The sequence below is a fragment of the Mercurialis annua genome, linkage group LG7 (assembly GCF_937616625.2).
Source record: "Mercurialis annua linkage group LG7, ddMerAnnu1.2, whole genome shotgun sequence".
In the NCBI taxonomy this organism is placed as follows: Eukaryota; Viridiplantae; Streptophyta; class Magnoliopsida; order Malpighiales; family Euphorbiaceae; genus Mercurialis; species Mercurialis annua.
The window spans coordinates 40789677-40806976 of NC_065576.1; the positions used below are offsets into that span (position 1 = coordinate 40789677).

Genomic DNA, 17300 nt, shown 5'->3' on the forward strand with positions numbered 1-17300 from the left:
AAGGTTAGGTTAACCACCTACGTAAAATATAACCACAATCATGATTCATCGTCAGAAATTGTATCATCATCTTTCATAATTAGGGTTTTCATTAAACAAATGATATCGTTTTATATGTGCAGATTAAAAAAAGAGGAAGCAGTTGAAATAAAATACAATTATATGCGAAACCCTAAAGGCAGAACTCAAGGGGTGAATTGAAGAGCAATTAAAGCGTTGACTATGAACAACGTGATCTAATCCAACGGCGTGGAGATGGTGTCCCATATCTAAGGGCTGAAGAGGCATCTGCATGCGTGGATGAGCTCCTCAATGGCAGTCCCATAATGGTGTATAAAAGGGGTGCATTGCCAAGATTAAGATACACCAATCAAAAGCTTGAAATAAGTATGGAAACTAAAATCTTGCTTGTACTAGGAATACTAGGGTTGCTTGCAGTGGGCTCACTGGAGCCTACTGAGTCTACAGATACTCCTTCTACTCCAGTTATTGCGTTTGATGGTAGTTATTTCCCGAAAGATTTCATGTGGGGAGTGGCTACATCAGCTTATCAGGCATATTTTTCTTTTCATTTCAACTCATTTTACGGTTTCCGGCGTTTCGAAAAAGTTTCCCAGTTTAGAAACTCTATTTTTATACCATTTTTTATGTCTTCCATTTCAGCATTTCGTTAAATTCGTGCTATGTAAGTTTCCGGACATTGAAAAATCAAATTTAGTAATGTTGTTATGCAGACCGAAGGTGCAGCAAACCAACATGGTAGAGGACCTAGTACTTGGGATACATTTGCGCACGAGTTCCCAGGTTTATGCGAATATCATTCGATAAACTAATCAAATCAATATATATCTTTTTACTAGGCCAATCTAAAATTCCTTTTGTTGCAGAAAGGATCGACGACGGGAGCAATGGAGATGTTGCAGTCAACTATTATGCTTACTACAAGGTATATATATATTATATATATGATTCCCTTGGGTTACATAATAATGTGTTTATCAATGATTTATTGTCATGACCATTGATGTTTCAGGAGGACCTGGCAAGAATGAAGAACGATTTGGGTGTCGATGCTTTTAGATTCTCTATTTCATGGCCAAGAATAATACCCAGTAAGTACACATATATATATATATATATATTTTTATTTATTTATTCTCATTTTGCAAATTCTGAAATGCAGGTGGGACATTAAGAGAAGGAGTCAACGAGGAAGGGATCGCGTTTTATAATAGTGTTATCGATGAAGCTTTAAGACTTGGTGAAAATAAATTCATTAAATATGTTTACTATTTCATAATTTATATTTAAATATAATAGCGTACACCTTTTATTCTTGTGATTTTAATTTTCTTTGCTAGAGTTATTATTTTACTTTTTAAAATTTTAAATAATAAGAAGGTTTGAAAAATATTGTGCAGTTGACTTGTTTGGAAAATTTATTTGTACATGGCAAGAAATTATTAAATCCACATTATTTAAAAAAATAGATGTAATTTTTTTGAATAAAAAATAATTAATTTTATATCATTGAATAATTAGGTCTAATCTAAGTTTATCTCTTTCTTTTTTCAAAATAAAAAAAGTAACTCTTAGAGAATTGGATCTAGTGCTAGCAATTATACTACATATTAAATTTTTTTGTACATGATGATAAAGTAAATTAATAATTTTAATCAACGATAAAATAAATTATTGATGATTAGATCCAATAATTATTACAAAAAGATTAACTTAATTTTATTAAATGTTTTTAAAAAGTAAACTCAATCTTTACACTAAGCCTATCTAAGGAAGTTCAAAATCAATAGCAATATTCTTTTTATAACAGTCTAAATTGTTTTTCTAATATAAATAACTCTAAGAATCTAAGGTTTAAAACTATAGGATCGAGTGAACATAAGGGATGAAAATAACTAAAAGTAGACTCAAGTACTCAATGATTGTGTGATATTATGAGAGTACTATACGGACATAATTTAGAGTGCATTAAATTTTTTTAATTAATATGCTTCTTATTTATTTTCTTGGGTGTTGTACGTTAATGTCATAGGCTTGATACCATTCGTGACTCTCTTTCATTGGGATGTTCCTCAAGCCCTTGAAGATAAATACGGTGGCTTTAGAAGTCCTAACATTATGTAAGCATATGTTACTATATCAAAAAATTTGCATTTATATCTTATTTACTATTAAATTATAAAATGTTCATAATTCTAATGAGATAGTGAATTTTCAATAGAGCTGATTTTGAGGATTATGCAAAACTTTGCTACGAAAGATTCGGAGATAGAGTGAAGCATTGGCTAACTATTAACGAACCATACGTTTTTACTGTTCATGGCTACGAAATTGGCGGTTTGGCCCCAGGCCGATGCTCATCTTGGGTAAATAGAGCTTGCCAAGAAGGAGACTCAGGAACTGAACCTTATATCGTAGGTCATCATGTGCTCCTTGCTCATGCAGTGGCTTACCGAGCATATAAGGCTATGGTAAGAATTTAGAACAAAGTGTCACATTTTAAAATAGTTTGATTTGATTTTTTACATATAATTTTTTAATGTCGTAGGGTCAAGATGGCGAGATTGGAATAACACTAGATCTAACATGGCCCGAACCTTATGACTTCAGTGTCGCAGCCGATCGTGCAGCTGCCCAAAGGAACCTTGATTTCGCTTTTGGTTGGTGAGTGTTGATTGTTTTTCATAATTTTTTTAATTTACATATATCTTTATAGTTTATACTATATTTAATTATTATTAGTAGTATTATGAGAGAGATTAATATACAAAGCTGCATTATATTGTTAGGTTTATGGATCCCTTGGTGTATGGTTATTATCCAAGAATAATGCAACAATTGGTTACTGGAAATAGATTGCCTGAATTCACCAAGAAAGAAATTGTCTCGTTGAAGGGATCATATGATTTTATCGGCATCAACTACTACACTGCAAATTATGCTTCTCCCAATACTTCAGCTCCTTCTGATCCAACTCATATTAGATATGCAACTGATGGACATTATAATTTGACAAGTAAGTTACACCATTAATTTTAAGAATAAAAAACTTTAAATTACGATAACATGTAATAGCTTCATTGACTATAGCAACCGGAAGCGGATACATAATATTTTTAATTTTTTGATTACAGAATACAGAGAGGGCAAACCCATTGGCGAACAAGTTAGAATCCAAAAAACTATACTCGTCTTTTTTTTTTTCAAATAAAAATATAAAAACATCATCATCATAAAAATGTATACAAACAACTTAATTGATCAAGAAAATTATATTTTGCAGGTTTCTCCATCTTGGTTGTATGTGTTCCCAGAAGGACTTCGATATGTTTTGAACTATACCAAAGACGCGTACAAAAATCCAATTATTTACGTTACAGAAAATGGTAATTTAAACTTCATGAACTATAAAACTAATACAGTTTTAGATTTTTTTTGTTTAATATATTCAACATATGTTCAGGAATCGGTGACAATAACGCTCTCTCCCCCGAAGAAACCGTAAACGATACATGGAGGATTAACTATTTTAAAAGCCATGTTTGGAATGTGCTTAAATCCATTTGGTGAGTAAATTTTCCACGATATTACCGGAAACATACAATCTTTGGCTAACAAGTTCTTCATATCAGTAAGATTGACGATATGTTTTTGTTTGCAGTGATCATGGTGTTAATGTGAAAGGCTACTTTGCTTGGTCATTTATCGACAACTACGAATGGTCAAATGGATACACTGTTAGAATGGGACTGTACGGTGTGGATAGGGCAAAAAGTCTAGATAGGTTCCCGAAAAATTCGGTTGCTTGGTGGAAGGAGTTTTTGAGCAAGAAACCATCCTCTGACGGACCCAAATGCATAAGTCCTAAAAAGAAGACATCCATTGATGACGAGCTGTAGTATTTCAAGTGTATTGACCTAATGGAATTGTCTTCGAACACCATTTTAGGGAAGCTATCTATGTTTTCCAAATAATCTACCGTTATTTCCAATAAAGAAACCTTCTTTGAGGGCTAATTTGGTCTTTTATATTTATGTTAGTTTTAAATATATGTTGCTCAAGTTTTTGTTGCTTAGCTATTTCAATAAAAATAATAGAAGCATTTTCTATTTTGGACGTTCTCAAATTCTTACTAGTGGAAGTATTTTTTATTTCGATTAATTTTGCTGAATATTTTATTTATAAATGTCAAAAGTAGTTTTATTAGTTATACATAAATTTTAATCTAATTAATTATATTCTAATCTATTAATTATTGTTCCGCAACATTTTAATATTTTAGTAAAATGAAATTTTAAAATAGACTGTTTGTCTTCAACTTATGATTTTCACTTTTATATATGATTGATTACCATATTTGTACATTCATCGACTTTATTGTCTTATCAAGTTTATCTCTAAGTCAGTTAGAAGGTGTCTAAGGTTGAAAAATGCATTTACTCTCGTCTTATGTAAGTAGTGGCGAAGGTTTACAAATTTCTAGTTCGAACCCTTTGAAGCAAGTGGTTTCTAAACCTTTTAAAAACTGTTAAAAACACAACGAAATATAACTTCGACCCTAACTCGATTATAGCCTCGCATACAAATTCATCACAATTCACTACATGTCAATTTCCATCAAGGATAAAAATTTCAACAATTAATCATTTTCAAGCCAATATCTAAGCATGAATCATATTTTCATAATATCAACATAATCAATATGAAATCTAAATTTATCAATATCTCTGCATCATCTCAATTAATTATAATCAAACTAAGTTCATTATTTATCAATTCTCAACAAACATAACCACACCACTTACAACAATGTTAATATATCATGAAATCGTCAAACTACCCACATCGAAATACATTTTAAACTCAATCAAGCACGATTCAAGAGTTTTAACACATATCATGTTACTACTCAATAACATAATATGTGTTTTGGAAAATAATCTCACACCTTTATTGATTTAGAGAATCAGTATATATACAAGAGTTTGTAACTGCTATATGCTAACAGAATTGATAACTAACTCCTAACAACTTTGCTTAATCAGCAAGAAAAGACTAACTAACTATCCAACTCACTAATTACACGTGTAATCTAACTAACATGCTTAATATATATACAAAGAAGGAAAATACATAATTTAGTGATGCTATTTGATTATATATATACTGTTAGCCCCCCCTCAAGGTGGCGTATACAAACTTTGTATACCCAACTTGATTATGGAAGACTGGAATGCTGGTGCTGGAAGGGCCTTTGTGAAGCAATCTGCGAGTTGATTTGCTGACGTCACTGGAAACAAGTGTATTAAATGTTCTTGTGCTGAAGCAGATGGAAAATGCAGATCCTGGAGAAGATATTGAAGCCATTGAATTTCACATGTGACAGAGGCAAGGACTCTGTATTCAGCTTCTGAGGATGAACGAGAAATTGTTTGTTGTTTCTTTGATTTCCATGAGATCAAAGCAGGACCAAGAAAAACACAAAACCCTGTTACTGACTTGCGTGTATCAGGGCAAGAACCCCAATCAGAATCTGAAAAGGCACGAAGCTGCAAGTCATTTGTTGCTAGGAAATGAAGACCCTGACCTGGATTGCCTTTTAAGTATCATAATACTCCGTGGACCGGAGATAGATGAACAGTTGTAGGGTAGTCCAAATACTGTGAGAGTTGCTGCACAGCAAAAGAGATGTCCGGTCTTGTGGTTGTCAAGTATAGAAGTTTGCCTACAAGTTTTCTGTAAACTTGTGTATCAGGTAAAGCTTCACAAGAAGACTTAGTCAGTTTTGTTAAAGGAACTATGGGTGTTTGAACAGGTTTGGACCCAATGAAGTCTGTTTCTGAGAGAAGGTCCAGAGTGTACTTGCGTTGACAAAGACTGATTCCTGATTTGGAACGTGCAATTTCCAATCCAAGAAAGAACTTGAGATGTCCTAGGTCCTTTATTCAAAATTTGTCATTTAGAAACTGTTTGATAGATGTAATCTGATGTAAACTGTTTCCAGTTAATATTACATCATCAACATAAACTAACAAAACTATGATTGTGTCATTTTGCTTCTTAATAAACATGTAAGAGTATGAGCTTGCATGTTTAAAACCTTGACCGAGTAGTGCTGATGTCAATTTGGCATGCCATTGACGGCTAGCTTGTTTTAAACCATACAAACTTTTGTTCAGTTTGCAGACTTGTTTTGAGTGGTGGTTGTCAAAGCCAGGAGGTAAGGTCATGTACACCTCTTCTGTTAAGTCCCCATGTAGAAACGCGCTGTTGATATCCGAGTGCTGTAAAAACCAATTGTGAGCTGCTGCAAGAGCTAAGATTGATCTTATTGTTGTCATTTTGACAACTGGGGAGAAAGTGTCCATGTAGTCAATGCCTGATTTTTGTGTATGGCCCTTAGTCACTAGGCGTGCCTTATGTCGTTCTATTGAACCATTTGAGTTTTGCTTGACCTTAAAAATCCACTTACAACCTATGGCTTTCTTTGAAGGAGGTAAAGTTGTTAAACTCCATGTGTTGTTGTTTTGTAGTGCTGTGATTTCTGCTTGCATAGCCTGTTGCCAACAGGGATGCTTGATTACCTCATGGTAACTTTTAGGTTCAGTAGTTTGAGAGATGGTGAAAGCATAATGTTTGTGGTTCTGGGAAATGTTTTTGTAGGTAAGGACTTGAGATTGTATGGGATGATGTGTTTTTGGATTTTGGTTTTATAAGAACATAGTCTATGAAATGTGCAGGCTGCTGTGTTGTTCTTTTTGAGTGTATGAGAGTAACTATTGAAGGTGGTGTATGGGAGGAATTTGGCAGGGGTGTATTTATAGTTGAGACTTCATCAGTTGAAGGAAGATGTGGCACAGTTGATAGAGAATGGTTTATATCAGTAGGGATACTTGCACAAAAGTCGGTTTCTAATAGGATGGAATATTGACATTAGGTAAAACAAAATTAGATTGAATATTTGTATTGGGATCTGCAAAAGGAAAAATAGATTCAGTAAAGACAACATTTCGAAATATTAAGATTAAATTACTGGAAATATCAAAGACTCTATAACCTTTGCCATTAGAAGGAAATCCTATGAAAACACATCTAATGAAATTTGATTCAAGTTTGTTTTTGTGAGGACCTACTTTAGAAACATAACATTAACAGCCTAAGATTCTAAGGTTATCAAATTTTGGTTGAAAGTTATAAAGCATATAGTGAGGACTGTGATTATCAAGAGTGGGTGGAATTCTATTTATCAGATAAGCTGCATGTAATATGCAATCTATCCAGAATTTTAACGGAAGAGAAGCTTGAATTCTTAATGAACGAGCCACATTTAAAATGTGTTGGTGTTTTTTTCTCAATAACACTGTTTTGTTGAGGTGTATACACATAAGAAGTTTGATGGATTATGCCTTCGGAAGCAAAGAACTCAGTCATGTCAAATTCTTTACCATTATCAGATCTTATGCATTTGATTTTCTTTGAAAATTGAGTTTCTGTAAGTGCTGTAAAACTTTTTATGATGTTTTTGACTTCTGATTTCTATTTCATTGGATAAATACATAAGTATCTGCTTTTAAAATGAAAATTCGTGTAAAGATCGTGATTTTATGTAATTAACTCTTTTTTTTTATAATGTCAAAAAAAACCAACTGAATTTATCAACCTGTCTTAATTATTAGATTTAGTTTGATTTTGCACACCCCTAACCATAAGTACATTAGCTCTCCAGCGTGGCATATTTGACTAGAACAAATCAACCTCATTCAAAAATTGACATGAAGTTTGGTTAAATTTTACAAACTATATTTCTTCGGGGAACATTGCCTGGATTTCTTTACAGGAAAATAAAAATGAGATCCAAGGCTAACTATTATCATCATCAGGCTAAATAAATCATCTTCTCCGCAAAAGAGCTGCTGAAGACAAGTTATGCATCTATATAACAATCAAGCACGACGCAAGAACACACCGATAACAGAAGACTAGCAGTTCTTACCGATAATCTCGCGCCATTTCCTCACTGCATTGGCATTATTCCGTTTTTCATCATTTGGAATGATGCCTTATTGCCTTCACTGTTTTATAACCTCCAGTGTCGGATTTGAATTTAACAAAGATCAACGGTAGTATGCCATATGTCTGGAAGACATAAAAGGAGAAGCACCAACGGATGATGTCTTTTGGTTCTGAGCAGAAGGCTTGGTTGGTATCTTCTTCTCGAGCTTGGTTTCTGCTCGAAGCCATGACTCTACAACAGAGAGCAGATTGGCAGAACTTTTCAACTCATCAACATCAGTAACTTTCTGAGCTTTCCTCAGTTCACCATCCTGGATGTAAGCTAGATGTGTCGCCCAAGTCTCCAACCCGTCAAATATATGAGTTGCATATACAATTGTGGCTCCTCTCTGCAATCGACAAAATGACATCAAGATATGTTTAGCTGCCATTTATTTTCATGTTCAAGAAGCAACTTAATAGAAATTTCAGGGGATTCCATTTCGGATTATTGAGAAATTAAAGAAATTTTTGAAATTTTACAACTAGAAGTTCATAGGACAGTGATGCTTCCCCAATATGATAAAATACCGATTGTTATTTAAAAATGTGTCTGCGATAGTTTAGCTAATCTAGCCATGTACCGTACAGTTGTCGATTGTTCATTCAGCTAAAATTAGCACGTACTCATGATAAAATCAGGAAGTCGTACCTGATCACATTCTTCCTTAAAGAATTCAAGTAAATCCATCCTGGCAACAACATCCAGGTCAACTGTGACCTCATCTAATAAAAGGACCTGCAACAGAAAATTTTGATTCCTAAATATGAGGAAAATGAAATACTAAAGTAGATTCGTAATATCTTCACCAAACGAGGTCCCAACATGAAAAATTCGTACTTAAAGCCAGGTCGTAATATCTTCATCCAGCTACTAATTACTTTTATGTGTTCATAGAAACAATGTGATCTTCAATCAGAAAGCTCATAGTATCATAAGTTACCTTAAATGGATCGAGAAGACCCATACAGATCTGAACTCTACGCCGCTGACCATCAGACACCTTGTGCATACGCCATTGGAGGTCAATTTCAAGCAAATCAATCAACTTTTCTCTCCTAGAAGGATCAACACCTTCAACTGCCAACAAAAAGATAAACTTCTTCAAAACAAAGGTATTAGGTATATAAAAATGGGACATATCATGAACTGAAAGAAACAAAACAAAATGAAAAAACACGAACTTCATAAGCAACACATCGACATTTTAACTACATTACCTCCAAATATCATATGTTCTGCAGAGAAATCTCCCTGGAGAGGAATCTCCCCCTGAAAGTTCACAAGTCAGTAGCTAAATACAATGAGTTTAGCTAGCTAAAACAATTCAACACTAATTTCTATATAAACACACAGGGCGGATCTGGAAAGAGTTTACGGTAGGCAGTTGCTATGAAAATACAATTTAATAGTATAATTTTTCCGCCTAAAAATTTATAGCAATGTCCATCTTAAAATTTATATTTTATCAGTTTTACTCATTTTACGGACTTGTCCATCTTATAAAATAATTTGATCCGCCACTTATGCACATATAAATAACTTACAGCAGAGCCGACGGTTTTACTCCAAGAACCACCTAAATAAGCCAATTCACCACCGCAAACAAGCTTAGTATCATGAAACGCCGATCGATTCAAGACTCTGACTACTTCTGTTCCTCCAACCATATGCTTTCCCGCCAAAATCTTCAACAGAGTAGTCTTCCCTGCATCGAGAACCACCATAACAAAACTCAATGACAGTTTAATTTTTTTCTTTACCAAAAAATAAAAGCGATTAAAGTAAATTCCGTATACCAGATCCGTTGGCGCCGACGAGAAGGCATCGAGATCCGGGAGGTAAATTTAAATTAAAATTGTAGAATAGAGGAAGCTGTCCTTCGTATGAAAATTGCATTCCGCACACGCTAATGGCGTTGTCTTCTTCGTGTTCTTTTTTTTCCGCCATTTTTGATTTCTTCTTCGAATTGTTTCTGCTCAGGTTTTTTTAACAGGAAATGAAAGGGAGGTTGTACGTAGATGATTGTGTTCCCGGCGGTGATTTTATCCACGTCTCTGGTTGTTTTCTATAGCCGGTATATTTTTGACACGTCAGTGGGTAGGTGGTAGTTAAGTTGGTCGCTTATTTTATAACACGTGGAGATGTAAGAAAATGCCACGTAGCTTCATAAAAAAGTCAAGGTCTAATTGCCAAATTAATCACCGACTTTTTTTAGTGTCTTTCTATTTTTATCATCAACTTTCACATTTATCAAAAATAACATTAATTTTGATTATATTTCAATCGATTTTTGAGTGAATAGTTAACTTTTTTTTATAAAATTAAATTGATGGCCAAATTGGTGTGATTTATTTTTGGTTCAATCGGTTTAATCACCAATTAGACTGCTTGAATGCATATAAAATTATTAATAATTTCATATAATAATAATATACTTATATTATATTTTCTAAATATCTTAAAACAATTAAAAATATAATTAGATCTATATATAGATTCTGGTAATTTAAAAAAATTGTTAATTGTAATACAATTATAAAAATTGTCTGTTTTTTATGGTTTTGATTTTCAAAGAAACCAAACCAAAAGGTCACTCATTTTGTGGTTGAACAGATTGAACTAACCATTTTGAATATTTGATCTAGTTTTTAAAATAATAATTAACATTTAAATTGAGGGTTATTGTTGTTAAATTTAAAAATTGGTGTGAAATTGAAAGACATGTAAAGGTTTAGCATCATTTTTGACAATTAAGCCAAGAATTAATAATAAATTTTCCATATTTTTTTTATTTCCCTTCAAACGGCGTCGCTTGTCAGTTTTGACACCGTCGTTTGTTCGTGCTGGAGAAGGAAGACGAAGAAGAAGATATTCAGATGAAAAGAGATGAAGAAAGAATAAAGAGAGAGCGCGAATCTAGCGATGGTTTGGATTGGAATGAATTGGATTAGATTGAAACTTTTGATTAAATTTTAGAGGTGAAAACCTAATAAGCAGAAATTTAAAGCTCGAATTTGCATCACCTACCGTTTTTTTCTTTTGATGAATCACTAGTCACAGCATTTAAAAGGTATGTCAACAAAGTTGGTTATACTATTTGTATTGTAAGTAAATTATACTAATTTGTTTTAGAATTGTTAAAAATGTTTGGTAATTTTGTTAATGTGTAGCCTTTTATTGGAAGGGAATATATTGCTGTATGTTAGTGTAGTCTTTTCATTACGATTAGGGCACATTTATAAGCTTATGTTGGGTTTTGTTATAATGTTTCAGCAGTTGATTTCGTAAAACCATGGAAGAAGACGAGGACAAAGTTCTTCTTAGCGCGTTGGGTGTAACATCTGCGAATCCTGAAGACATCGAACGTGACATTTTATCGCAGGTATGGGTTCCGATTCTTTAATTTTGTTTTTGTAGTGGGATAGTGAGTATGTCAATCGAATAGTTATGTGGGAGTGTGCATTGAAGATGGGAATACTACAATCATTGTTGATGAATTTATAGAAAGCTAGTAGTTTGTATATGCTCTGGAAAATCTAAGTTCAAGTTTTGCTTACGCTCTTACTATTAACTTTCAAGTTTGGTTGGTTAAAATGGATTTAGTTATCCGTATTCTACTATGAGAGAGTTGTATGAACTGTTTAATGTGCATCTAAGTGTTGGCTTTGTTGTGATTTAACAAAAGTAATTGCTATTGTCAGGCGAGAAACAATTTAGTGAATAATGGTGAAGCTGGAGGGAGCACTGAGGAGGAACCTCTTGATAAGTCAAAAAGTATTGATCCATCATTAGCCAGTGAAGCAAAACTCTATAACAGATTGAGGGCTGTAAACTTTGAAATAGATGCAGTTGCATCCACTTTTGAGCAAGTGAAAAATGTTGCCAGTGGTGAAGACCATGCTAATGATGATGCTGTGAAAGCAGAGCCTGGCGATGGAGAAGATGACAAGAGCACTGATTTGACCCTTCAGGAAGCCTTAGCTGCAGACCGTTTAAGAAGTCTTAAGAGAACTAAGACTGAAATTGAAAACGAACTCTCAGCTTTTCACAAGGATGGCACTACCAGGGGTGTAGATCATGACAAATTGTTGGCAAACCTGGTAAAAGAAGAGCCTAGGCATAAGAGAAAGTCAAAGGAAGTTCAGAAGCCAGGCAAAAAGAAGGAAAAGAGTCATAGAAAGGTCTCATTTAATGATGATACTGATTTTGATGCAATGTTGGACGCAGCCTCTGCAGGATTTGTTGAAACAGTGAGTTAAAAAAATGGTTTACAGTGCTCTCCATAAATTTCATAAACTGATGAATAGTAGGGTACGAAGATAAGTTTTGGGAATGCTAATTTTGTGGTTTTTATGTTCTAGGAAAGGGATGAGCTAGTCAGAAAAGGAATTTTGACTCCTTTTCATAAGCTTAAGGGCTTTGAACGCCGTCTTCAGGAACCAGGGCCGTCAAGTGGGTTCAATGCGTCAGAGGAAGAGGACAAGGATCATAATTTCTCTTCTGATAGTATATCTAGGGCTGCACAGTCAATGTTGAATGCTGCTAAAGCTCGCCCAGTGACTAAATTGCTTGATTCGGATGATGTACCAAAGCTTGATACTCCTGCTCAACCTTTTCGGAGATTGAAAACACCGTTGCAAGTTCCTCGATCCCCAGAAAGTGATACCGATAAAACCAAGGGTTTAAAAAAGAAGAGAAGACGACCTTTGCCTGGTCGAAAATGGACAAAGCGCATTTCACATGAGGCTAACCACTTGGAAGAAAGTGGTATGTTCAATAATTTCCTCACTTAAGGTACTTGAGCATTCATGTATCTAGTATGTTTCCCAACCACGGGAAATGCTCGCTTACTTTCACATTTTTTATTTTATGAAAGCTAATCAAGTGATAAAAGCACCAAGCATGCCTGGCATATTACCTTAAGTTTTTCTGTTTTTTTCTTCTTAAGATGATTCTTTATTTAAAATAATTGTATGAAGTTAAACAAGAAGTGTGTGGATTGATCGTTGAGCTGTTTAAGGAAATATTTCATTTCATCTGTCTTAAACTAAGCATGCTGTCTATTAAGGCCTGCACTGTATTTTCCAATTTTATGACTTTGTTTTGTGGCTTCCAGCCAATTGCTTTCATTTTTCTGTGGTAAGTACCATGTTAACTGTTTGTATTTCATAGTGGAATCCTTATTGGTCTGCAGAAAATGCTAGAGACGATTCAGTTACATCCAGCTATGGAGAAGAAAACCTAGAGGACGATGAAGATGTCAATGGTGTTAATTCTTCTTTTGTAACACTTGAAGGTGGGTTAAAAATCCCAGAAACCATTTTTCACAAACTTTTTGAATACCAGAAAGTGGGAGTGCAGTGGCTATGGGAACTGCATTGCCAAAGAGCTGGTGGTATAATCGGGGATGAGATGGGTCTTGGCAAGACTGTTCAAGTGCTATCTTTTCTGGGAGCACTGCGTTCTAGTAATATGTATAAACCAAGCATTATTGTGTGCCCTGTCACACTATTGCAGCAATGGAAAAGGGAGGCACATAAGTGGTTCCCATGCTGTCATGTGGAATTGCTGCATGATTCGGCTCAGGATCTGCCTCAAAGGAAAAAGCGAGCCAAATCTTCTGACAGTGAGTCTGAAACTGAAGGTTCACTTGACAGTGATTATGAGGGAAGTATAACATCTAAAAGCTCCAAGAAATGGGATTCCTTGATAAATCGAGTTTTGAAATCAGAAGCTGGGTTGCTTATTACCACTTATGAGCAACTCAGATTGCTAGGGGAAAAGTTGCTCGACATTGAGTGGGGGTATGCAGTTCTGGATGAAGGGCATCGAATTCGCAATCCAAATGCTGAAGTTACTTTGGTTTGCAAACAGCTTCAGACAGTTCATCGTATCATTATGACTGGAGCGCCAATTCAGAATAAGTTGAGCGAATTGTGGTCTTTGTTTGATTTTGTTTTCCCTGGAAAGTTGGGGGTACTGCCAGTTTTTGAGGCAGAATTTGCTGTCCCTATATCTGTTGGTGGCTATGCCAATGCCTCACCATTGCAAGTATCTACAGCATACAGGTAAATCGTTTTATGTCTAATATGTTTGGGGAGATGCGGAGTTAGCTTTTATAAACAAATTTACTATTTGGTTTCCTAATATCATTTTCCTATGCTGCAGGTGTGCTGTGGTCTTGCGTGACTTAATTATGCCTTATCTTCTTCGCCGTATGAAGGTGGATGTGAATGCACAGCTTCCCAAGAAAACTGAACATGTCCTATTTTGTAGCCTTACTACAGAGCAACGTTCAGTGTATAGAGCATTTCTTGCAAGCACTGAAGTAGAAGCAATCCTTGATGGAAGTAGGAATTCCCTATATGGAATAGATGTGATGCGAAAGATATGTAACCACCCGGATCTGCTTGAGAGAGAACATTCCTATCAGAATCCTGACTATGGAAATCCTGAACGCAGTGGGAAAATGAAAGTTGTTGCCCAAGTGCTAAAAGTTTGGCAGGAGCAAGGGCATCGTGTCCTTCTTTTTGCTCAAACTCAACAGATGCTCGACATTCTTGAAAATTTCTTGAACTCTGGTGGTTATACTTACCGGAGAATGGATGGTCTGACTCCCATAAAGCAGAGAATGGCCTTAATTGACGAATTTAACAATTCAATTGATGTGTATATTTTTATCTTAACTACAAAGGTCGGCGGGTTAGGGACTAATCTAACAGGGGCCAACAGAGTGATTATCTTTGACCCTGATTGGAACCCATCTACTGATATGCAGGTATTTTGCTTCTACTGCATCTGTATGGTTTAGATGACTTTATTTATATGCAATTACGAAGAAGCATGGGATTTGACACTAAGCTGAAGTGGTACGCCTATAGAATATCTTTTAGCATATGCTTTGATTTCTGAAATTATGCGCAATGTTGATTCTAATTGGCCATGTAGATAGAATCTGAATTTAACTTCATTGCAATCCATATATCTAGATATTAAGAAAAATTCACTTATAACAGGCCAGGGAACGGGCTTGGCGAATTGGTCAGAAAAGGGATGTTACTGTGTACAGATTGATTACACGTGGGACTATTGAGGAGAAAGTGTACCACCGGCAGATTTACAAACATTTTCTTACTAATAAGATATTGCAAAACCCACAGCAGAAAAGGTTCTTTAAAGCTCGAGATATGAAGGATCTTTTCATTTTGAAAGATGATGGAGAGAGTGGGTCAACCGAAACATCTAATATTTTCAGCCAATTATCTGAAGATATAAATGTTGTTGCTGCAAAGAAAGAAGAGAATAACCGAAAGATTGATCATAAAGGTGCATCACATGCTGATGATGCTGTAGTTGACAAAGGAAACAGCTCTGAGATTGGACATTTCAAGAAGAAAAGTAAAGAAAAAGCCAACCTTAGTGATGGAGAAGTAGACGAAGAAACAAATATTTTGAGAGGTCTGTTTGATGCTCAAGGGATACATGTAAGTTTCCGTTATTTTGTTTATATAGTGAGGTTGTTGCTATTGTGTTTGAAAGTATTTTCTATTTTCCCTTTTCATAACTCTATTGCATCATTAAAGTCTCTATATCATATTAGTTTCCTAGTGGAGACTGAATTTAAATATTATAATTAATTTATTTCAATGTGTTTACCGGTTTCACTATTCTAGCTTTTATGATTAAATACATCATGTGCTTACTATTGTTTCATATAACTTGTCTAGAAAGCTAGGCTTCTTTAAGAGCTGCACTTTTTTTAATTGGTAATTACATATTGGAGTATTTGTTGATTATAATTTATAACTCTACAGTTTCCTCTCTGAATTGCTTCCTTGTTGCTTATTTTTCCGCCTTCTTCTACAGAGTGCTGTGAACCATGACTTAATTATGAATGCACATGATGAGGAGAAGATGAGACTTGAGGAGCAAGCTTCTCAAGTTGCGCAAAGGGCAGCAGAAGCATTAAGGCAATCACGAATGCTCCGAAATCGTGATAGTGTATCTATCCCAACATGGACAGGGAAATCAGGGACCGCTGGCGCACCATCGTCCGTTCGCCGTAAATTTGGATCTACTCTGAACTCTCATCTGACAAGATTATCTGATGAATCATCCAGAAATAAAACAAGCAGCATGAATGGAATAGGAGCCGGAGCTTCTTCCGGGAAGGCATTATCGTCAGCTGAACTATTGGGTAGAATTCGAGGAAATCAAGAGAGAGCTGTCGGTGCGGGACTTGAACAGCAACTTGGATTGGCTTCAAGTTCTGGTAACAGAGCAAGGTTTCCAGACAACGAAGCATCTAAACCATCTAAAAGTTTGTCCGGCGCTCAGCCTGAAATACTGGTTCGTAAAATGTGTACGTTTGTACAGCAGAACGGTGGAGTCACTAATTCTGCAAGCATAGTGAATCATTTTAAGGACAGGATCCTTGAGAAGGACATGCCCTTATTTAAGAATCTTCTGAAGGAAATAGCAACACTGGAGAAGAATGCAAATGGAAAGGTATGGGTTCTGAAACCCGAGTATCGATAGCGGTAATGTCATAACGTTGGAAGTCCGAGGTCACGCAAGTAGGTTACATTTTCCACATTGACCCTTCTATATTCATTCTTTTGCTGAGAAACTAATCTGGAACTTCCATAGAATGTTGTTTGGGCACTGTAGTTTAGCAGTAGAGTTCAGTTGTTTTTTTTTTATCACAACCACAGAGAAAGGACTATTTTATTTTTGTTGTAGGATGCAGTTGTAATTGTTATTTTTTTTAGTCCCATCACAATTGTAAATATGGAAGGGTGTTTTGATCATCAGTCATAACTGTCAACCGGCTGAAATTTCAACTTTTTTACGGTTAGAACTGGCGGAAATTTCAACTGTAACTGTTAGAACTGGCTAATCAGCTCTACCAATTTAAATGTTAATTGTTACTGTGAGGTTAATATTTTGCATCATATTCAGTTTGTAAATCTATGGAATACCAACGGTGTTTAGTTTATCTACAAATTTACTTGCAGTGCTATTTTTGAAGATTTATAGAACTAGTCACGCTATGCTATAACCGAATTGAAACAATACTATGGAAGAAGGAGAATCCTGAATTATTTATAGGAAAAATTTTTGAATTCTAAATCTGTCATATGAATAATAATTCTTGATTTCTTTTAAATTTATATTTTAATTTTAAAAAAATTGTCAAACAAGTACTTTAAATTGTTTTTCA

At 34.9% G+C, this 17300-nt stretch overlaps 3 protein-coding genes across 4 annotated transcripts; 2 read left to right on the forward strand and 1 right to left on the reverse strand.

The window, feature by feature from the left end:
• The first annotated feature begins 307 nt into the window (after window positions 1-307).
• LOC126654596 (beta-glucosidase 12-like) lies at window positions 308-4130 on the forward strand. Its single transcript, XM_050348512.2, has 13 exons — window positions 308-554; window positions 735-804; window positions 888-946; window positions 1034-1112; window positions 1184-1261; window positions 2054-2141; window positions 2243-2492; window positions 2570-2685; window positions 2811-3037; window positions 3156-3187; window positions 3305-3407; window positions 3485-3587; window positions 3683-4130. Exons 1-13 carry the CDS (start codon window positions 327-329, stop codon window positions 3918-3920), a joined length of 1671 nt encoding a protein of 556 aa, XP_050204469.1. The 5' UTR covers window positions 308-326; the 3' UTR covers window positions 3921-4130.
• A 3626-nt stretch (window positions 4131-7756) lies between these two features.
• On the reverse strand, window positions 7757-10087 carry LOC126657552 (ABC transporter I family member 21). Its single transcript, XM_050352258.2, has 6 exons — window positions 9874-10087; window positions 9622-9782; window positions 9295-9346; window positions 9018-9154; window positions 8726-8812; window positions 7757-8423 (listed from the first exon to the last, which is right to left on the reverse strand). The coding sequence occupies exons 1-6, from the start codon at window positions 10022-10024 to the stop codon at window positions 8136-8138; spliced, it is 876 nt and encodes a 291-aa protein (XP_050208215.1). The 5' UTR covers window positions 10025-10087; the 3' UTR covers window positions 7757-8135.
• Window positions 10088-10861: 774 nt separating this feature from the next.
• LOC126655630 (protein CHROMATIN REMODELING 8) lies at window positions 10862-17099 on the forward strand. 2 transcript variants are annotated; one of them, XM_050349871.1, is made up of 8 exons: window positions 10862-11147; window positions 11351-11459; window positions 11779-12327; window positions 12439-12844; window positions 13272-14145; window positions 14246-14855; window positions 15094-15561; window positions 15944-17099. In XM_050349871.1, the coding sequence occupies exons 2-8, from the start codon at window positions 11370-11372 to the stop codon at window positions 16613-16615; spliced, it is 3669 nt and encodes a 1222-aa protein (XP_050205828.1). In that variant the 5' UTR covers window positions 10862-11147; window positions 11351-11369; the 3' UTR covers window positions 16616-17099. The 2 variants fall into 2 exon arrangements, with proteins under 2 accessions (XP_050205828.1, XP_050205829.1); XM_050349872.1 differs by having other exon boundaries at window positions 11354-11459.
• The last annotated feature ends 201 nt before the right edge of the window (window positions 17100-17300 follow it).

Coding starts and splice junctions, on each gene's coding strand:
- LOC126654596 (XM_050348512.2), top strand. CDS start 327: ATGGTGTATAAAAGGGGTGCATTGCCAAGATTAAGATACACCAATCAA. Junction 805..887: donor ATTTGCGCACGAGTTCCCAG/GTTTATGCGAAT, acceptor CTTTTGTTGCAG/AAAGGATCGACGACGGGAGC. Junction 3,188..3,304: donor GCAAACCCATTGGCGAACAA/GTTAGAATCCAA, acceptor TATATTTTGCAG/GTTTCTCCATCTTGGTTGTA.
- LOC126657552 (XM_050352258.2), bottom strand. CDS start 10,024: ATGGCGGAAAAAAAAGAACACGAAGAAGACAACGCCATTAGCGTGTGC. Junction 9,783..9,873: donor CGTCGGCGCCAACGGATCTG/GTATACGGAATT, acceptor TTCTCGATGCAG/GGAAGACTACTCTGTTGAAG. Junction 9,155..9,294: donor AGAACATATGATATTTGGAG/GTAATGTAGTTA, acceptor TTTTGTTGGCAG/TTGAAGGTGTTGATCCTTCT.
- LOC126655630 (XM_050349871.1), top strand. CDS start 11,370: ATGGAAGAAGACGAGGACAAAGTTCTTCTTAGCGCGTTGGGTGTAACA. Junction 12,328..12,438: donor CTGCAGGATTTGTTGAAACA/GTGAGTTAAAAA, acceptor TTTATGTTCTAG/GAAAGGGATGAGCTAGTCAG. Junction 15,562..15,943: donor TTGATGCTCAAGGGATACAT/GTAAGTTTCCGT, acceptor CTTCTTCTACAG/AGTGCTGTGAACCATGACTT.